A 23320-nucleotide genomic window follows, 5' to 3' on the forward strand; every position below is an offset into this window, starting at 1 on the left:
AATTTAGCAGTCTAAGGGGTATGGTGCTTTACTTTCACATATTAAAAGAAAATACATTTTAGCTGGAATATGAAAACTGAACATTTTTATGACCATCTTAAAAACTTTAATACAGTGATTATAAACCGTGTTTAGATATGTGCGCTAGCTATTTTTTGGTGTGTAACCTAAAAAGATGAAAAGGTTTGTGTTGTGCTTATTGAAATACAATCTTAAATTGCACCTGCTACCTAAACAGTTGAGGCAGTCTTATGAACCTATCCACACATTCCAAACCAGTTCAAAGACACAAATGAATTGGAAACACTTTATATTCCTGAATCCTGTCATTATGCCACAAAGAAATAAAACACCCCAACACTTTTTGCAACTGTTTATTAGAAGTTATTCAGCAACTGATAGTGACTAAATAAACAAGATAAACAAAAATCAAACCTGATTTCACACATATAACTCACATTAACATGGTTTGTTTTTTAATCTTATGCTTCAAGTGCTAAATGAAAAATCAAACCTGGATGCACACTTTGATAACTCACATTAACATTACTTTTTTTTTTTTTTTTAAACTTAAGCTTTAGGCATCAAACGGTGACCTTTTTTTTTCTTCGAAGAATGAACCCGTGTTCCAAACAGGTACCATGTTTATGGATTTAACATTACAAGCTTGTGCAACTGGTAAATATAAGAGTTTGCCTCTTCTCCAGTTTGTCCTGACTGGTCAATGAGGTATCTTGGATCAATCTAAAAGAAACAAAATGCAACATAAAATATCATTAAATATTATGGCTATATATATATATATGTATATATATCCGGTTCCAATCATATGGGCACTCTATTTTTTCACCTGCGGCTCCCAAGCGAAGCAAGTATCTTTGAGTACATTACACATGGTGGTGTTTATATTGTGTATCTGGGTTGTGCTGGTATGTGGAGCGGTTCTATGTGATACACCACACACTTCTGGTCCTGTCCTTTATAAGGACAGGGCTGTGCTGTCAGCCCAGCGTGGCTCCTGCATAGCACATAGGATGGCGCTTTGACTGTTGTGAGTACTATTACCTAGTGGCTTTTACCTTATGACGCTATACGATTGTTTACTTATGCTACATATATAGTCTTTCGTACAGTGTTACTCATTTACCTGGCATCCACAGGATGGATCATTGGGTAATCACCCTCTGGTGTTGGTTGGTTCTTATTAAATACATCACCAGAACCATCTTGTCACTGTGATTCTTGAAATTTGACCATGTTGTGTGTGGGATTTGGCTTTGGGACTCTATATATGTACACGTGTGTGGACACCATATAGTGTTCTTTCCTAGACGCACTTTATATGATTGTATGTACAAACGGGCCTGGGAGGCCGAATCTGTGTTATCTGTTTTTTTAATCTCTTATAGTTTTTTCTCTGATGTATTTGGAAGTACTACTATCGACTGTTATGAAGGCTTGTCTTGATAAAGATTCACATTGAGGAAACGAAACGTAGACATATTAAAGCCATGGATTTGCAAGAGAAATTGGTTGTCTTTGACTATTTTACCATCTAAGAGAGTGCCCCCCCCCCATATGATTGGAACTGGCTCTATGTATGTGGGTCTACTCATATGACTAGTATCCACAGGGTGCACCCCTCCATTGACTTGTATTTGATGTGAGTGTATTATCTGTCCATCATAAGTCCTAACTAGTTTCATCCTAGCTTGTGGACTTCATCAAGGGGATCCCCTTTTGATGGACAGATAAACCTTCTTTTAACTTATTTCTTATATACGTATACACACACACACACACACACACACACACACAGGTTGAGTATCCTATATTTTGGATACCAAATTTTTCTGTATTTTGGAATAATTGCATACCATAATGAGATGATATGGCGATGGGACCAAGTTTAAGTACAGAATGCATTTATGATTCATATACACCTTATACACACAGCCTGAAAGTAACTGTAGCCAATATTTTTAATAAGTTTGTGCATTACACAAAGTTTGTGTACATTGAGCTATCAGAAAAAGTTTTCACTATCTCAGTCTCACTCAAAAAACTCAGAATAATCTGTATTTCGGAATATTTGGATATGGGATACTCAACATATTTTAAATACACACATATATATATATACACACACATACACACACACATATACGGCTAGACAAAAAAATGGATTTATTGAAATAGTTTTTCTTCAAACTTTTGTTGATTAATACATTTTACATGTATTTATTATGTGTACTCTCTTTAAATGTGCATTAAGAAAATGTTAACAAAATTTGTCAACATTGTCATTAATCAGATAAAGGTGTCACAAAGATGGTCTCCTAAGCAGGGTCTTTGTTTCACTACATAATGCAATCCCTGGTGAAGTTGTGTGTGCAACAAAATGCATTGCAATTCTTCAGAACCTCTGAGGGGACCTCGGTGGCCACCAGGAGCTTGCTTCTGTCTAAAGCGTAATTGCTGGAATCTCCCATTCCTAAATGATTGTTTTAAAGCAGTTTCCCAAATTCTGTCATTACAGACCAGGTTTAAGGATATCCACGCTTGGGTCCAGATGGCTAAAACAGATTGACTGAGGTACTAATTAATTCACCTGTGCTCAAGCCTTAATGTAAGAGTTTTGGAAACTTTGCTTTAAAGTATTTTAATCCCTTTTTAAAATTAGCAATTTTTATATAGAACACAATGAGTGGCACATTGATTGCAAGTGGACATGCCCAATGATATGCTCAAAATGGTAAGCGAGTCAAGAGTTCATTAACCACTTGCCTGGCATGGTCGCATCAGATGCTGCAGCTATCATAAGGACATGAAGGTTCTTCCGCCTTCCCGCACCCTCCATAAGTGTTTGCTGTGCTGCCGATCACGGATGATGGGTCAGCACTGCAGGACACCCAAGCCGGTGGCTGCAGGCTAAAGCAGCCACCAGACATGCGTAAATTAACCCCTCAAGCCACCCCCCCGTGTATCAGGTGGCTGTCCCGGCTTTTAAAATGAAAGCAGCAATGGTTGCAATCAGTGTCGGACTGGAGCATGAAGGGCCCACCGAGGGTATGCAGTGGGGTAGGGGCCCATGATTAGAGGTGTGGCCAGCATCCAAAGGGTGTGTGGCCAGCCACCACTGAGGTTTGGCTAACTATTTTAGAGTACCTGGTCTGGACTCCTTGATAATTTATATGCATGCATGATAATGTGCCAGATTAATGACAGCAATGTAGAGAATACATCATAATCCTGTGCAGTATAAGGTAACATATGTATAATATATAATTCAAGTGCACAGTCTAGAGCCTGATCCCTAGAGGAGGAGGGCCCCCCAGGCAGTGGGGCCTACCGGTGGTTTCCCCTGTACCCCTGTGGGCCAGTCCGAGCCTGGTTGCAATATTTACGATGGAGGAGACTGATTTTCCAATGTTTGAAAAAAATAAAATAAAAAAAAATCTAATGATCACTTTGTACAATTTTAAATACATGTTCTTCAACTACTTCACTGAAAAAAACAGGACAATTTCTGAGCGTTTTTTTTTTTGGGAAGAAAATAAAATGTCAGTTAAGTAGTTAAAAGATTCCTCTCAAAGGAGCCCCAGATAAGTAGCAGAGTACAGCAGGAGATTGTAAAGCAGATAAGACGCATTCCTATCTCTCTCTGTGTATATAAGGAACAACAGAGCGTTGGATGGAGTTAATCGCAATAGGAAACACTGGATACACAAAGTATGAAATGCTACAAATCTAGGTATTATCTGGATTTTTTTTTTTTTACAACTTAGTTACCAGGATTTTCCTTTTTTCACTATCAGAACATTTTCCCCAATTTGCTATGCATCCATTTTACCATGGACTGCATACAGGAGATTTTTTTTGGCAGCATATTTTAATGTACACCTATGCAAACTTTATAGACCTTATACAAAGGTCCTACATGGAAAGTGTCATGTCTTTCGAGACAGCCCCCTAGAATCAGGGCTGACCTGGATATATATACACATACATACACATAGCTATTTTTGCAGATAGAGTTGTATGGAAGATAATTACAGAATCCATATTCCAAACACTGTACGCTATGTATGAAAGATCTGGTCTGCCTGTGCATTGCATTAATCCTGACTTACCAGGGAATTGGAAGGACATGCTAACCCAGCAAAGAGGATTACTTTATGAAATTGAATGAATTCTGATAACAGCATCTCCTAGCAATGCTGAAGATTAAAATACAAAATGCCAAATCCAAGTGTCACACATATAATCCAGTCTGATGACCTGGTTTAGCCTGACAAATACTCTCCATTTCAAAATAAAGTGCTTTTCACAGAACAAATGTAAAAAAAAACAACACAACATGCTCCACTTACTTCACACAAAATATACCACAAAAAAGCTGAATTCTCTTTATAAATCTAGAAAAATTTGTGTGAGGACAATTTGTTTTATTAAGGGATCAGTCATGTCAACAACCTTTCAAAGCAAATTATGGACCTACAGTAGTTCAGCACAGATAAATGAAGAATGAGTGCTATCAAAGTCACCCAGAATAGAGGATTGGGAAATGGACTAATTACCTCCTTTTCTGCTTCCAACCTCCCTCACAGGTATATTTATCTCGGAATATTCTATGAATCAGATTGCCACAGTGACAACAATTAATCATTGCAAATATTTTTATCCTTCCGTTCATTTTTTCCCCCCAATTGATTTTGAAATCCTATTCTAATTTGACAATCAGTATTTGGTATATTTGTTCTACAATAAGTCAACATGAGAATGCAGACATTGGTCACGCAGACATTTAGTATGTCAACTAGGACCTTATGGTGAAATTATTCTTGTGTTGACTGTTATGTCTGTACATTAAAGGTAATGGAATTCAAGAGAAAGGGCCAATTACCTGCAAGGACAGTCTTTGTTGGCATCTCAAGGGAATCACCCCATTAGGGGTCCATCAGATCACATGCGTTAAACCAAAACACAGCTTAGACAGAGGGCAGATTAAAGCCTTCTAGCTTTCATCTGCTATATGGAATAAAATTAATATTTCTATACTCCCTAAATGCATATAAGTTTCCCCATAGAGAGACCTTGCATATTAATTGTATATGCGGAGGTGGACTGCGTTTATCATATCTCTGAGAAGCTTTGTTTCCAAGATATGAAACCTCTCCACTATCCCATGTCACAAACACAGTTATATTCATATCGCTGCTAAAATAGCAAAGGGTTAAATGGACATGCCATAGTTTAGATCAGCATATTGCAGGGGAAGTTATGTCCAATTATGTGAATTTGAGTTAGCACAAGTCCTGGGAGGTCCAAGGTTTCAATATCAAATCAGCAGGACCTCAGATGACCTCACCAAAGATGTGATACTAATAATAACCATGATTACCCATTGTTCAGACTGGGAGATCAATGTTGCATTGAAGTTTAAGCCTGCATTTACCCTGCATTTATTTTCGGGACAGATTAGCTGCATGTTAAGGCTGTTAATTTACTCCTATTTTTATTTTAAATTTGCTTACCCGTATATATACTTTGCAATCCTTTTATCTGTAACCACATTCTTGTAACATTCTTTCTAAAATAAGCGTTGTACCCTTTTCGGTAAATAAACCTTCTTATTTATTTAATCTGTCACATAGGCATCCAGCACCCAAATTCTTTGAAGAGACTGTCAGATCTCTAAACTAACGCGATAAGTGGTTATTAATCGCCAAATAAACTGCAACGAACTACGTTGGCGTCCATGCAATTGAAATATTAATAGTGCACGGTTATTAATTGCTAAAATAGGGGGCTTACCAGCATACAGCGTGGATGCTTGGGTCTATGCGCAATTAGTATACAAAGGTGAGTTTGGGGACCCGTGTTTTAATGATCACGGGTGGTGGCAGCAAAATGTGTTTAATTACTGCGCTCTGGCCCTAGTTAGGGAGCAGGATACTTCCCCCAAAGTCAGGGTCCCTGACACCATATATTTGCTTTGATGAGTGTAATGTGTAGTGTAGGTTAAACCATGGGTCGTGGTATGAGGGGAGAGGGACCCAGTGCATTCTGGGAGGCTCAAAAGCTTTGCTGTTCGGTGCCCGATCCTGGTCTACACAAAGAATATGCCCCCAAGGATAACCCTGTGGAGACCATGGACCCCGCTGTTTGCAGTGTCAGAAACCACAGTTCAGTGATCTGGGCTGCCAGTTTTGTGGCCCGGGACTGACAAAAAAAAAAAAAAAGTCCGTTCACACCCCAGCCCATGTTCCTCCAGCAGCCTCTCACCTCCCCCTGTGTTCCTCCATCATCCTTTCATCTCTACCTCTCCGTCCAGCAGCCTCTCCGCTCCGCTGTGGATTTTGCACCGGGCCCCAGCTAATGGTGAAACTGGCGCATCAGGAGGCAGACATGGAGAGATAGTGCTGGTGGAATTTAGAATCTGGCAGCCAAACAGGAGGCTCTGCAGCTGCAACCATCTGGTTGTTCAGCGCCAAAACCACACCACTGCTACTTGGTCCCCTTCTCTGTCCGGGCCTACAGTTCCACCTCTTATCAGCAGTGCCGTCCCCCAGCAATACATGCTTTAATACAAAAAAAATAATAATAAAATTTGTATATACAGTATATATATATATATATCTATATCTATCTATGTCTATATATATATATATATATATATATATATATATATATATATATATAGCTATATCTTTGCTTATTGCTGCAATAAGGAATGATCATTTACAGGGTCACTTTCATGATAATGTTAATATGCTCTTTAGGAGATGTTGTGAAGTGTATGTGTATTAATAAGTCGATTACAAGCTTCTGAAAGCAATTTTTGTTCTCCCAGGCAGAAGGAGCCTTCTAATATTGCATGATAGCGGTTATAGCTCTAAATTTAGTGTTTAATAATAAATAATTAAGTTGGGTATATTGCAGAAAAGTTCACTGGACATCTGCAATATCAGTAAGTACTGTATGTATCAGTATTACATGGTTTGGAGTTAGAATGCTGTACCTCTCCCACTATACAGTACCTTGTAAATGCTGGAAACCCTGATTGTTCCACAGTGGGATGGAGTAATTAGGTCCACATGCAAGTCACCAAAGCCTCCAAATTAATATGGCATATTTATGCATGGGTGCGGTGCTCATCACTAAAAATTCCACCAGTTTACGGGTTGACTAGCTGTTCTACGTGTTATTCGCACGGAAGTTTCTAATTTTCACGGTTGTACATATAAATGGGTGTTTAAAATTTAATAAATCTATACAGATGTAAATTTGAGAGGTCTTAATGTAAGTAAATATTAATCCATGGTTCTTGGCGTTACCCGAGGAGCACCCGTAGCAAATATGGTAAAAATTAACGAGACCATTTTTGTAGTTTATGTTGCATGTGAAATTGTGATAAAGAAGTATGAAAAATAAGTAAGATGGAATTTCTGTTACAGTATCAAAATCTTAAGTTTAATTTGTCAACGATGGAAGAAGGGAACTTAGAGCAGATCTTGACTACAGGTTTAACAAACAGCTGCATAGGGGTTTAGTTTTCTTTAGTCAGATGGGTATAGTGTTGATACCTAAATATCTAAGTGGCGTTTCCCAGAAAACTTGTTGTGCAGACACCATGTTTACCCTAGGGATGTAATTAACCAGGAAGGCGGATTTATCCAAATTCATTCTTAGGTAGGAAAAATGTCCAAGTCTTTTCACTGTTTTCAGCACATGCTGAAGTGAAGACAGATTCATTAGCAGACTATTAGCATATAAGGAGATTTTCCATCTAACCCTCTTAGTTTTAAACCTATTAGATTTTCATTACTAAATATTAATTGAGCAAAATGTTTCAGTGCAGCCACAAATATATCTGGAGACATTGGGCAACCTTGACAAGTGCCTCTTTCCAATAAGAAGTCCCAGAGAATGGAAGGCTTGGCTGAACTTTATTTAGCCAGAGATGGAATGTAAAAGATGTGTCCGTTTTAAAATCTAAGCCAAAACACCACTTTCAATAATGACAAAGCATACAGCAGAATCAAGCCAGCCTTGTTTCAGTGAAACAAAAGCATATAGTCGTCAAACATTACCAGTGACAGTTCTACGGATTTCAGTTCCAGAAATATAAATCCGTTCCAGTGTACAATAAGGGTCATATAATAAACTGGTATATCCCTTGAGCTGAATATGTGGAGTGCATGCACGCCAGTACATTAAACAAACTACATAACTAAACATTAGAGCACCAAACAATTGCTGCCTCTGACTGAAACCATAATGAATACCCCCTGATGCACATATAGGTAAGATCATGTTCTCTTCGTGCTTAACAATGCCCTTTCCTATTTAATCATTTGTATTTGTATACCCATCACCATGTCAACTTTGTATGGCATGGAGTCTGCAGCCCAACAGACTTTCTGGTTTCACCATTATGGTAACTCAAGCAGTATAGAACGTCATTTCCGGCAGGGTGGTCATGTGATACACTAATCCTAGAAGGTCACCATTGACTACCGGAGAGTCCGTTCGCTAAATTGCTTGTTATTCCTCTTTCTTACAAAGTTAAGAAATTCTTTCACATTACCAGAAGCCCCATATATTCATTTATTACTCTCCATTAAATCCACATATATTAACGCTTATGAGAACAAACCTCTTTATTTTTCGTAAGGGGTGTAATAAATATAGTCCTTATGCAGTTTCATTATATAAAAAAATGTGTTTCAAGGTATTTTAGAAAGGTACATTTTTCCTGTCAATGTTTTATGTATTTACATTTATCTTATATATTGTTAATTTTAATGTGTTTGTACTTGCTGTACGTAGCTACCAATTAGGACATCACTTCCTGTACTGCAACCCTTATCTAAGCTGTAAATGGCAAGACCTCTCAATTCAGTGTCTCTTTCATCACAAGGTCACTGCAGTGTTGAAATGTGTCGGAAGAGGCAAGTGCCTTTCCAGTTCCATTGTAGTTCTTCTTGTTCTAATTTGACACTGATTATTGGGCGCAACCAATCCTTGACAAAGACGCAAGGTGTGTCGAAACGCGTTGGAGGTAACTTTAGGACTCCAATTTACCTTCCATACCAAGCAAATTTTGGGATTAAGCATTTAGGAGTATGGGATTATACCGGGATTCCGCTCTCCAGAAAAATTGGTGACTATGAGAATATTCCTTTATCCCTGTATGTTTTGATGTGGAAAGGAAAAAAGAAGTCTTGCTGCTATTCATTTTTTTATGTTTTAAAACTTCGGAGTGATGAATAAATATGATAAGAACTTACCGTTCATAATGGTATTTCTCCTAAATCCACAGGATAACATTGGGATATGATGAAGCGACAGCGGATTTGCACTAATCGGTCAAAGCTTTTCAGCCTCCCAGCATGCAACGAACCCGTCAATATATCCCCGCCTCCTGGCTCAGCCAAATCAGTTGTATTCCCAAAGCTCAAGGCAGGAGCATCATAGATAGCCCTAATCAGGTGAGAAGAACACACATGTACACCCTTCCGTACAAGAAGGAAGAGGTTAGTGAGTAAAAGGATCCTCAAATCAGGTGCGCCAGGGTGGGATCCCTGTGGATCCTGTGGACTTAGGAGAAATACCGTTATCAACAGTAAGTTCTTACCATAACGTATAATTCTCTGGCAGGGTCCACAGGTCATCCACAGGATAACATTGGGATTTCCCAAAGCAATTTAGTGGTGGGTATGGTCCTGATTGGACAGGAGAATCCTTCGCCCGAATTCAGATTCCTGAGGGGCAAAGGTATCCATGGCATAATGTCTAATGAATGTGTTAATGGAAGACCATGAGGCTGCCTTACATATCTGTTCGGCTGAAGCACCAAGTTGTGCTGCTCATGATGGACCTACCTTACGAGTAGAGTGAGCAGAGACATCAGCCGGAACAGGGAGATCAGCTTGAGAATATGCTTCTGAAATCGTCATCCGAAGTCCCCTTGCCAGTGTCTGCTTATCAGCAGGCCATCCTCTCTTGTGAAATCCGTAGAGAATGAAGAGATAATCTGTCTTTCTGATGGCACCGATACGATCCACGTAGATCCTTAAAGCACGGACCACGTCCAGCGATGCATCTCCCGCAGAAAGGCCCGGTTCCTGGAAAGCCAGGACTACAAATTCTTCGTTAAGGTGGAATTTAGACACCACCTTAGGAAGATACCCAGATCTAGTTCTGAGAACGGAATTATCTGGATAAAAAACAAAAATCAGAAATGGGGAAGGACAGGACAATGCCCCTAAATCTGATACTCTTCTAGCTGACGCCATGGCCAGTAGAAAGAGAACTTTAGCTGTCAACCATTTAAGATGCACTTTATTAAGTGGTTCAAATGGGGCTACTTGAAGGGCTTTCGGGACTAGACTTAAGTACCAAGGCACTGTAGGAGGAACAAAAGGAGGTCGAATGCGCAGCATTCCCTGGAAAAAAGTACGCACATCTGTAAGTTGGCAATTTTCTTTTGGAACCATACAGTCAATGCTGACACTTGCACTCTCAAGGAAGCCACCTTCAAACCTTTGTCCATTCCTGCCTGAAGGAATGCTAAGACCCTGAAAAATCTGAAGGACCTAGGGTCCATTTTCCGTTCACTGCACCAATGAATATAGGTTTGCCATATTTGGTGATAAATTCGAGCTGAGTAAGGTTTCCTTGCTCTGAGCATTGCTTGAATTACCTGTTGTGAGAATCCTCTTGACTTCAGGATAGAGGTCTCAAGTGCCACGCCGTCAAAGACAGTCGATCCAGATGTCTGTGATAACAAGGACCCTGTGTCAGTAGATCTGGACATTGAGGGAGCATCCATCGACATGCTCTGCAGATCTGTTTACCAATATCTTCTGGGCCAAGCCGGAGCTATTAGTATCACGGCACCCTTTCCTTACTTTATCTTTCTCACCACCCTGGGTAATAAGGGGATTGGAGGAAACGCATAGGCCAGATGAAAATCCCATATCACCTACAGGGCATCCACAAAGATCGCTCTGGGATCCTTTGTTCTTGACCCGTATGCGAGAACTTTGTTGTTCTGATGGGACGACATGAGATCTATCTCTGGCAACCCCAACCTGTCGACTACGGTCTGGAAGACCTCCGGATGTAGAGCCCATTCGCTTGCCTGAATAGCATGTCGACTGAGAAAATCCGCTTCCCAGTATAGGACTCACGGAACGAACACTGCGGCCAAGGCTGGATGATGAAGTTCTGCCCACCTTAGTGTGTGACTTACCTCCTTCATAGCTTTTTGGCTGCAAATTCCTCCTTGATGGCTGAGGGAAGCAACTGCTGTTGCATTGTCAGAGTGGATCTGAACTGGTTTTCCCCAAAGGATGTCCTTTGCCTGAATCAGTGCCATGTATATGGCCCAAAGTTCCTATATATTTATTGGCAGGCAACCTTCTTCCTTGGTCCATTGCCCCTGGAAACAAAACCTTCCTGACACTGCTCCCCAGCCCAGGAGACTGGCATCCGTTGTGAGAATTTCCCAATCTGATATCCAAAAAAGGTCTCCACTTGTCCAGATGGGATGTCTGTAGCCACCAGGCTAATGACCTTCTTCCTTCCATCGTAAGGACCAGAGTCTGCGTTTTTATCATCTGATGCAACCCATCCCATTTGGCAAGGATCAGATGCTGCAGAGGCCTCGAGTGGAACTGTGCATACTCCACCATGTCGAATGTTGACACCATCAATCCCATCACATGCATTGCTGCGTGAATGGATACCTTTTGACTGTGTAGCAACTCCTGAATCCTTGACTGAACTTTGGATATCTTGTTCAGAGGTAAAGTTACTCTCTGAAGGCTTGAATCCAGTACAGCCCCCAAGGGAGCCATCCGCTGTGACAGAACCAGAGAAGATTTTGCCCAATTTATGAGCCACCCGTGCTTCTGCAGACACGTTATTGTCTGTTGCAGATGACACAGGAGCAATTCCTGTGACTGTGCCAGGATTAAAAGATAGTCGAGGTATGGAAAAATTCTTATCCCCTGCTGGCAGATATAAGCTGCCATTACCAACATAATTATGGTAAAGACTCTGGGGGCTGTGGCTAACCCAAAAGGTAGGGCCTGGAACTGAAATGCCTGACTGAAGCAATTTCTGAACTTCCTCTTGCAAAGCCCTGGCCTTCGTCTCTACCCGAGACGGGCTGGTACAAAAAAACCTTAGAGGAGGGTGCTTCTTGAAGGCAAAATCATAACCTAGAGATACTGCTTCCTGCACCCAGGCATCTGTTGTAGACTGCTGCCAGATCTGTGTAAACTGAGGAAGTCGACCCCCACCCTGGGACCCCACGTGGAGGCCCGCACCATCAGGCTGATGGCTTATTTTCTGTTTTACCAACTGGTACTCTGGTAGCCCAATGCTTTTTAGTCTTACCAGACTTCTTGTATTGGGGCTGCTTGCCATCACTTTTTCCTTTAACTTTTCCTTGAGCCCGAAAGAGCCAAAAAGCTGGAACTTTAGGTTTGAATTTCTATGTGGAAGGAAACTTGACCTTCTTGGAGTTTGCTTCTGACTCCAAAATATCTGTCAATTCTTTACCAAAAAGAATATCTCCAGAAAAAGGCAAAGGTTCCAAAACCTCCTTAGATTCTGAATCAGCTTTCCACGTACGTAGCCAAACTGCTCTGCAAGCAGCTATTCTTGAAGCTGATGACCTGGAGGCAATAGTACCCATATCCAATGCTGCTTCTTCCAAGAACATCGCAGCCTGTTTTATATGTGCTATATGGGATTTTTGCTCTCTAGACGCCATTGAAAAACCCCCTTCCAATGCATCAGCCCAGGCAGCCACTGCCTTTGCCATCCAAGCTGAAGCCATGGCTGGTCTTATGACTGCCCCAGACAGGGAAAAATTGTTTTTAAAAAACCATCCACTCTCCTATCTGTGACCTCATTTAATGATGTTGAAGGCAGAGGTAATGTAGATTTTCACACTAATCGAATCACATGCTTATCTACTCTGGGAGCCACCTCCCTTTTTAAACAATCCCCAGCTGGAAGAGGATTCCATTTCCTAGGAATTCTAAACTTCTGACTGGGCGTAGCACAAGCCTCTTCTATGATTTCCGTCAGCTGATCTGACCCAGGAAACTCAGTCTTAACGGTTTTGGGACTTTTAAACACAGGTGCCTTGATTTTGAACACAGGCTCTGCTGATTCCTTTAAGGATAGAATGGCTTTCATTGCCTTAATAACTCAGCTATATCCACTGAGCTGAGACTTTCCTCCTCCTCTTCGTATGTCGAACCAGAGTTTATTGAGCTTTCATCCTCCGATGAATCCTCATCTGAAACATGTGTAGCCTGTGAGGATGAAGATTTACTTACCACTGGCTTATCAGCCTGTTTCTTTTGAGAGGCTGCTGCTCGAAGCGATAAACCGCAGGTGGGAAGCTGCATATAAGGGTTAATCGTGTAACCTATCCCTGGTACAGGAGTTGGAATTATCCGCTCAGCTATACTGGATAATGTTTGTACAAACATAGCCCAAGGGGGATCAACCTGCACCTGAATCTGCCTTGTATTTTTCAAGAGACCCTGGTGAAAGTTAAAACAATTTTCACACAAACCATTCTGAACCAGATCCTGAGAGGTTAACCCAGCTTTGCAAGACAAACATGATATGAGTGTTGGTGTGAGTGTATTTTCCTCACCTTTGCCACTCTTAGACATGATAAATAATCAACACTTACACAGTGTACTACACAATTTGTGACTGTAATCATTTTAAGCTTTTTAAAGTGACATACAATCCGACCCTACCATGCTATGCACCAGCATTGAGGATCGGAATAGAAAAAAACTGACAGACTAACTGACAGACTATATAGTAAAGTCAGCAATCACACTAGCAGTCAGTCACATGTTATACATTAGTATAATAAGCAATATGAGCACATAATCAACTACAAATACGTTTCAAGTATGTAGGAGAACATACTACTGAATCATGTTTAAAAAGATCTACCGTATTCAGACGCATAGCGAAAGAAACAGTAATAGTATACAGACTCATATGCAATAGGCACTTATCTAACTATTCGTACTCAAAAGGTAGATAGAGACTTAGTGCTGTATTACTCGTACTCCGTAGAGTGGGATACAGGGAGACTCACCCCGCTTCCAGGACTGATCAATACGTTTGCGAACGCTGAGTGGATCCAGACGCTACTAGTGTTCACTGCCGCTCCATGAACCTATAGTGAACACAGACGCTCACAGAACACAGACGCACCAGTCACACAGTCGACTATGCTGCTACTGGGTCCCCTTCGTATACAGCGTCTCAGACGGAAGCGGGAAAACAGTTTATGGCGGGAGACTCGGAGGAAACTGCGTCATGAACCGGGGGGAGGGGCAACCAGGAGAGCGCCTGACTCCCCACTGCTGACATCAACCTTAGGGATCGCGGCCTCAAATTATTCCTGGAGCCTCTGATCCCTTAGGCCTAACGCTGGTGCACCCGACTGTTTGGTAGTCTCTTTCCAAAACAGTGCGGCTGTGTCCGTATTCCCCTTCTAAGCGGAACCGATGCCTTACCTGCTCGCAGTGCTCCGGCCACAGCCTGGTAACATCTGCTGGACTTGCTAGTATATCCGACAGACACCCACCAAAACAGCACTGTACTCATGGGTAAGCATTGTCGCAACCCAGCAGAGTGTTGTTGGAGCGACTCTTTCTAAGGTACATATAAGACGCTTTTTAGAAAGGTCACTCAAGAAAAAATATTAAGACTACAAAAATAAAAGAAGAAAGCTTAGGGCTGCTAAAAACCAGCAACCCTGTGACCATGGTCCGGCTCCTGCCGCACCAAACAAAAAACTGATTTGCCTGAGCCAGGAGGCGGGGATATATGGACCGTTTACATCATAAGTATGGTATTTCAATGTTACAGATTTTAGCACTATCCTTATTGATATATATATATATATAGTTCATTGTAGTTCTAGTTATTAGGATCTGGGTCACTGTAACCCATGCTAATTTTAACATCTTTCTCTAGTATAGTACCCAACTATTCACTTTTATGGACTGTAAAGTTGATTTTGACTTTATGTATGTGCAAAATGATGTCCTTGTATGGATCACACAGAGACATGTGTAATTTTTCTTTAGCTTTTGTTCTTATTTAAACTTTATATCTTTTCAACGCTAAAGAAGATTATATTATAATAACTGACTCATTAAAATGGAATCACTGTTTGTGCAAATTCCCTTTCGCCCATGGTGCTGTTGCTTGCTCTATAAAGTCAAACTAGCTGTGCTTGGGTTAGATGCGCTACATAGCCAACCTTATAGGTTAATACTAAGAGCTTATTGCAGCATTGTGAAAGCATTGGCAAAAACAGTTGTAGCGACAGCAATTAACTAATAAAAATAGAGTTATTTAATGAGCAAAAGGTTATCCACAAAAGCTGTGTAGTCTTATACAGTGCACTTGGAAAGTATTCACAGCGCTTCAATTTTTCCACTTTGTTATGTTACAGCATTATTCCAAACTGGAATAAATAAATTTTTCCCCTCAAAATTCTACACACAATACCCCATAATGACAACATGAAAAAATAGGATTTTAGTTACCTACCGGTAAATCCTTTTCTTGTATTCTGTAGAGGATACTGGGGATCCATTTAGTACCATGGGGTATAGACGGGTCCACTAGGAGCCATGGGCACTTTAAGAATTTGATAGTGTGGGCTGGCACCTCCCTCTATGCCCCTCCCACCACACTCAGTCTAGGAAACTGTGCCCGAGGAGACGGACATACTTTGAGAGGAGGATATAAAAGGATAGTGGTGAGATTCCGAACCAGCACACACAAACAAGAGGAAACCCATGCTGACCAAACTTGGAACAGGAACAGCAACACCAAACAACAATACTTAACCAAGTAGCAGTGCAGGACGAATGAAGCACCGGGCGGGTGCCCAGCATCCTCTATGGACTATGAGAAAAGGATTTATCGGTAGGTAATTAATATCCTATTTTCTCTTACGTCCTAGAGGATACTGGGGATCCATTTAGTACCATGGGGAAGTACCAAAGTTCCTAAACCAGGTGGGAGAGCGCTGAGGTTCCTGCAGAACTGATCGACCAATCTGAAGATCCTCAGAGGCTAAAGTATTGAACTTATAGAACTTAGCAAACGTGTTCGAACCTGACCAAATAGCTGCTCGGCAGAGCTGTAAGGCCGAGACACCGCAGGCAGCCGCACAAGAAGAACCCACTGACCTAGTCGAGTGGGCCTGTACAGATTTAGGAACCGGCAATCCTGCCGTGGAATAAGCATGCTGGATAGCGAGCCTAATCCAGCATGCAATTGACTGCTTTGAAGCAGGACACACAATCTAATTGGGATCGTAAAGAACCAACAGCGAGTCCAATTTCCTGTGACGAGCTGTCCTCTTCACATACACCTTCAAAGCCCTCACAACATTCAAAGACTTTGAAGTAACAGATGTGTCGGTAACAACCGGAACCACAATGGGTTGGTTGATGTGAAACGCAGACACCACCATAGGAAGAAATTGCTGACGAGTCCTGAGTTCAGCTCTGTCCTCATGGAAAATGAAATAGGGGCTCTTGAGAGAACAACACCCCCAGCTCTGACACACGTCTTGCTGAAGCCAAGGCTAACAGTGTGACGGTCTTCCATGTAAGATATTTTACGTCTACCTCCTGTAACGGTTCAAACCAGTCCGATTGGAGGAACTGCAGCACCAAATTGAGATCCCAAGGTGCCGTAGGAGGCACAAAGGGAGGCTGGATGTGCATAACCCCTTTCAAGAACGTCTGGACCTCAGGGAGAGAAGCCAATTGTTTCTGAAAGAAAATGGACAAGGCCGAAATCTGGACTTTTATGGAACCTAGACTTAGGCCCACATCCATTCCAGACTGCAGAAAAAGCAGGAAACGTCCCAGATGAAAATCCGCTGCAGAATATTTTCTGCTCTCACACCAAGAGACGTATTTCTTCCAAATACAGTGTAATGTTTAGACGTTACCCCCGTCCTGGCTTGGATCATAGTCGGGATGACCTTGTCAGGGATCACTCTCCTGGCTAGAATCAGCCGTTCAACTTCCATGCCGTCAAACGTAGCCGTGTTAAGTCTTGATAGATGAACAGGCCCTGTTGCAGAAGATCCTCGCGAAGAGGTAGAGGTCACGGATCTTCCAGGAGCATCTCCAGGAGGTCGGCGTACCAGGCCCTTCTTGGCCAGTCCGGAGCAATGAGGATTGCTTGAAGTTTTTCCCTATTTTATTCTTTTCAGAAATCTTGGGATTAGCAGAAGTGAAGGGAACACGGACACCATCCAATAGACACGGAGTCGTCAGAGCGTCCGCTGCCACTGCCTGTGGATCTCTCAACCTGGAACAATACCTCTTGAGCTTCTTGTTGAGACGAGAGGCCATCATGTCAATTTGTGTACATCTCCATCGCCGTGTGAAGCACCTGAACACCTCCGGGTGAAGGCCCCACTCCCCCGGGTGCAGGTCGTGTCTGCTGAGGAAGTCTGCTTCCCAGTTGTCTACTCCTGGAATGAAGACCGCCAACAACGCTACAGCGTGTTTTTCTGCCCAGAGGAGAATTCTTGATACCTGTGACATTGCTGCTCTGCTTTTCGTTCCGCCCTGTCGGTTTATGTACCTTACTGCCATCACATTTTCCGACTGAACCTGAATGGCGCGATCCGGAAGATGATATGAGGCCTGCAGAAGGGCGTTGTATACAGCCCTGAGTTCTAGAATGTTGATTGGAAGGGCGACTTCCTGACATGACCATCTTCCTTGAAACTGCACCCCCTGGGTGACCGCTCCCCAACCTCTGAGGCTTGGTTAGCAGAATCCAATTCTGAACCTCGAACTGTCGGCCCTTGATTAGGTGAGAAGTCTGAAGCCACCACAGAAGGGAGATCGTGGCCTTTGGCGACAGACGGATCCTCTGGTGCATGTAAAGATGCGATCCGGACCATCTCTCTGACAGATCCAGCTGGAAGGGCCTCGCATGAAACCTTCCATACTGAAGCGCCTCTTAAGAGGCTACCATTTTCCCCAGAAGGCGAATGCATAGATGCACCGATATCCAGGTTGGCTTCAGGACATCCCGAACCATCGACAATATTACCAATGCCTTTTCCAACGGAAGAAAAGGTTTCTGCGACTCTGTGTTCAGTATCATTCGCAGAAATGGGAGCCTCCGAGTTGGCTCTAAGTAAGATTTCGGGAGATTTAGAACTCACCCATGACCCATGAGTAGTTTGGTTGTGAGACCAATGCTGTCCAACAACCTTTCCTTAGATGGTGCCTTTATCAGAAGATTGTCCAGGTATGGAATTATGTTCACTCCCTGCTTGCGAAGGAGAAACATCATCTCTGCCATCACCTTGGTGAACACCCTCGGTTCCATGGAGAAACCAAATGGCAGGGCCTGGAACTGGTAGTGACAGTACTGTAGTGCAAAGCGTAGATAAGCCTGGTGAGGCGGCCAGATCGGAATGTGAAGGTACGCATCCTTGATATCTAGAGACACTAGCAATTCCCCATCCTCCAGACCTGAGATCACCGCTCTCAGAGACTCCATCTTGAATTTGAACACTCGTAAATACGGGTTCAACGATTTTAGATTAAAAATCAGTAGTACCGAACCGTCCGGTTTTGGTACCACAAACAAGTTGAAATAATATCCCGTTTTGGATAGGAGGTGGAACTGGAACAATGACCTGAGTCTGTACCAGTTTTTGAATGGCATCCTGTAAGGTTATACTGGCCTCTTGTGAAACTGGTAAGACTGATTTGAAGACTCTGTGAGGTTGGAGCTCCTGAAATTCTAGTCTGTAGCCCTGGGAAATAACATCTATGGCATGATGTTGTCCAGATGTGACTGAAATTTATTAGTTAGGCCCCCACCTGACAGTCCTCCAGGCCTCGCGGTCCACCGTCGTGCAGAAGGCTTTGAGGAAGCAGAACGGGAGCTCTGTTCCTGAGAACCGGCAGTTGCTAGTTTGCGTGGTTTACCTCTAGCGCAGAGGTTCTCAAACTCGGTCCTCGGGGGCACACACAGTGCATGTTTTGCAGGTAACCCAGCAAGTGCACAGGTGTATTAATTACTCACTGACATTTTAAAAGGTCCACAGGTGGAGCTAATTATTTCACTTGCGATTCTGTGAGGAGAATCTGTTGGCAGTAGAAGATCCTCTGACTTTGCCCTTAAACGTGGCAGTCCGAAAGGACTGTAGAGTAGGTCCTGAGTAGGGCTTCTTGGTTGGGGGAGCTGTAGAAGGAAGATATGTGGACTTACCCGCAGTAGCTTTGGAGATCCATTTGTCTAGTTCATCTCCAAATAAGGCCGCTCCTGTGCAGGGTAGGCCTTCCACACCTTTCCTGCAGTCCGCGTCCACAGTCCACTGGCATAACTATAAGCCCCTGCGTGCTGACACTGCCATAGCGGTGGTGCGTGCATTAAGCAACCTACTTCTTTTATGGCTTCCACCATAAAGAGTCATGTATATGTTGCAGGAGTAACACTATCTCCCCCCTAGATAAGAAATCCAACCCTTCAATAAGGTTACCTGACCATTTAGCAATGGCTTTAGTAATCCACGCACATGCTATAGTGGGTATCTGAGCCACCCCAGCAGCTGTGTACAAGGATTTAGTCTCAATCTTACAATCAGCTGTGTCTTTTAGGGAGGCTGCACCAGGGACGGATCACAATCTTCTGTGACAACCTGGACACAGATGCATCCACTACTGGTGGACTTTCCCATTTTTTCCTCTCCTCAGGAGGAAAAGGAAAAGATGAGAGTAACCTTTTAGGGATTTGAAATTTCTTATCTGGATTAACCCACGGTTCTTCCAACAGGGTATTCAATTCCACACAGGAAAAGTGACTGAGGACTTCTTTTTTACATGAAAATAAGATTCCTCACACTCCTCTGTCACCTTATCAGGAATTTGTAACACATCTCTGATAGCTTCAATAAGAGCCACTATGCCCTGTGACAGAGCAGCGACCCCCCTTCTGAATCCACCTCTCCCTCCTCCATGTCTGACCTCTCAGCATCAGAGTCAGACTGCAGGATATGGGCCACATTTCATTTTTGTGGACAAATGGCAAGGGACTGAAACAATTGTTTGAGGACCGAGTCTATGTACATAAATCTCATCCACAGACTGTCTTAAGTATTGTGTCTCCTTTGATGGAATCCAGCCACGCTGTATCTCCTGTGATGGAGTTCAGCCCCGCTAGCCTGAGAAGGTGCACTACACTGACTACATAGTAGTGAGCTCCCTGGGGAAGAGGAACATTTTGCCGTACATGAAACATACTCTTTGCCTGACATATTGTAAATGTGACAGCACATACACACAGGAAAGGTTAAAAACAAAAATAACCCACAAAGAGCCCTTCCAGGGAGACACAGAGGTATTTGTAGCCAGCACACCGCGCCCTTATTGATAATACCAAGCTTAGCCGGGTCGCAGACTAAGTACCCAGATTGGGGACTTAGTACACTAATAATTGCTCCCCCCCTGCTATGACCCCCTGGCACCGCTGAGGTAATCTGGAGTCACACTCGAGGAGCTGTGTGTACCTTTCAGTCAGCGTCTGTGTCCAATGCAGAGGGAAAATGGCGCTGGTGAGCTGCTGGATCCGCTCAAAGTGAAGCCCCGCCCCTTCAATGGCGCACGGTATACCCCCCCCCCCCCTTTTTTTTTATACTGGCTGAGGTAATTTGTACTTAAAATAGAAAGAGAACCGTTTTAAGGCTTTTTTTTGCCAGTGTGGTGTCAAAGTTGAAAAATATCATGATGCATGCCCCTTGTACTAACCCCTCATGCACATGCGCGCTGCTCGTGCACTTGTTCCCCCGTGCGTGCACATCCCCGCAAGTTGCGTAGGATCGCTCTGGCGATCGTGCGCATGAGATGTGTATTTACGGCGGAAATTGTGAGTGTGTAGCGTGCGACTCGATCATAGCATATTTAACCCAAATAGTGCATTTTGTAGTAAATATTCCCTTAGACCATGTCAGCGAGTATGATTAGTTTAAACTGTTCCTGGACAGAGAGATTCCTCTTTGCATGATAGGAAGGGTCAGATAAAGGTTGAAAGGTGGTGTCTAGTATCCAGCTGTAGGGTATTTTAAGAGTAACATTCCGGTGTTAGTTAGGAAAGGATCGCTCGCTCCTGCGTATAGTTATGTACAGAAGTAGATTATGAACATTAACTGTATTTGCTGTAAATTACACATGCGGCGAGAATCCTGCGGATACCTCCCACCAGAGCAGTTGGGGAAAGACACAGCCCACCTGTTCAAATCCACCTATGACCTTTGCTGTAATGTAGAGACACATCCCTGTGTCCAATGAACAATGAGATACAGGTACCATTGTATTGTGTGTATGTTGTGTATATAAAGACCACTGTTGCCTGGCCAGCCTCATGTCTCTGAAGGCTTTCTACCTGATAGCTGAGGACTGGATTCCAGGTCGCGCATGCGAAAGACTCCCCACGTATGTATATTCTATGTAGCCATTGTTCGCCATTGTTCATGTTATTCTCTGTTATTATGTTAGATTTCTATGTTAGTTTTGTAGTGTATGATTTGTACTGTTTTTCCCCTTTTACTCTGAATAATCCACGGCAGTGTTAGAGCTGCTGCGGTTATAACCAAACCCGGTGTTGTGTTTTCACTTTCCTGCAAAGGGCTCTCTTAGCGTCTCAATCGCTCAAACAGCATACACATTGTTAAGGTTTTTAAACGTTACATCATTACAGTACTTGGTTATTAAGGTTTATAGTATAAGCATATTCTTACTGTGGTTTTAATAGTAAGAATTTACTTACCGATAATTCTATTTCTCATAGTCCGTAGTGGATGCTGGGAACTCCGAAAGGACCATGGGGAATAGCGGCTCCGCAGGAGACTGGGCACAAAAGTAAAAGCTTTAGGACTACCTGGTGTGCACTGGCTCCTCCCCCTATGACCCTCCTCCAAGCCTCAGTTAGGATACTGTGCCCGGACGAGCGTACACAATAAGGAAGGATTTTGAATCCCGGGTAAGACTCATACCAGCCACACCAATCACACCGTACAACTTGTGATCTGAACCCAGTTAACAGCATGATAACAGAGGAGCCTCTGAAAAGATGGCTCACAACAATAATAACCCGATTTTTGTAACTATGTACAAGTATTGCAGACAATCCGCACTTGGGATGGGCGCCCAGCATCCACTACGGACTATGAGAAATAGAATTATCGGTAAGTAAATTCTTATTTTCTCTGACGTCCTAGTGGATGCTGGGAACTCCGAAAGGACCATGGGGATTATACCAAAGCTCCCAAACGGGCGGGAGAGTGTGGATGACTCTGCAGCACCGAATGAGAGAACTCCAGGTCCTCCCCAGCCAGGGTATCAAATTTGTAGAATTTAGCAAACGTGTTTGCCCCTGACCAAGTAGCTGCTCGGCAAAGTTGTAAAGCAGAGACCCCTCGGGCAGCCGCCCAAGATGAGCCCACTTTCCTTGTGGAATGGGCTTTTACAGATTTTGGCTGTGGCAGGCCTGCCACAGAATGTGCAAGCTGAATTGTACTACAAATCCAACGAGCAATAGTCTGCTTAGAAGCAGGAGCACCCAGCTTGTTGGGTGCATACAGGATAAACAGCGAGTCAGATTTTCTGACTCCAGCCGTCCTGGAAACATATATTTTCAGGGCCCAGACTACGTCCAGCAACTTGGAATCCTTTAAGTACCTAGTAGCCGCAGGTACCACAATAGGCTGGTTTAAGTGAAACGCTGAAACCACCTTTGGGAGAAATTGAGGACGAGTCCTCAATTCTGCCCTGTCCGTATGAAAAATTAGGTAAGGACTTTTATAGGATAAAGCCGCCAATTCTGAGACACGCCTGGCTGAAGCCAGGGCTAACAGCATTACCACTTTCCATGTGAGATATTTTAAGTCCACAGTGGTGAGTGGTTCAAACCAATGTGATTTTAGGAACCCCAAAACTACATTGAGATCCCAAGGTGCCACTGGAGGCACAAAAGGAGGCTGTATATGCAAACGTCTGAACTTCAGGAACTGAAGCTAGTTCTTTCTGGAAGAAAATCGACAGGGCCGAAATTTGAACCTTAATGGACCCTAATTTTAGGCCCATAGACAGTCCTGTTTGCAGGAAATGCAGGAAACGACCCAGTTGAAATTCCTCTGTAGGGGCCTTCCTGGCCTCACACCACGCAACATATTTACGCCAAATACGGTGATAATGTT

The 23320-nt window shown here is 42.9% G+C and overlaps 1 protein-coding gene across 5 annotated transcripts in view; it reads right to left on the reverse strand.

Moving 5' to 3' along the window:
- Window positions 1-360: 360 nt before the first annotated feature.
- TDRD9 (tudor domain containing 9) overlaps window positions 361-23320 on the reverse strand; it is a 561182-nt gene continuing 538222 nt past the window's right edge. For all 5 annotated transcript variants that reach the window (XM_063947439.1, XM_063947438.1, XM_063947442.1 and 2 more), the window contains one exon: window positions 361-744. In XM_063947439.1, the coding sequence (XP_063803509.1) occupies window positions 646-744 (99 nt within the window). In that variant the 3' untranslated portion in view covers window positions 361-645. The remainder of the gene's footprint in view (window positions 745-23320) is intronic.

Source organism: Pseudophryne corroboree, chromosome 12, assembly GCF_028390025.1.
Source record: "Pseudophryne corroboree isolate aPseCor3 chromosome 12, aPseCor3.hap2, whole genome shotgun sequence".
Taxonomy (NCBI): Eukaryota; Metazoa; Chordata; class Amphibia; order Anura; family Myobatrachidae; genus Pseudophryne; species Pseudophryne corroboree.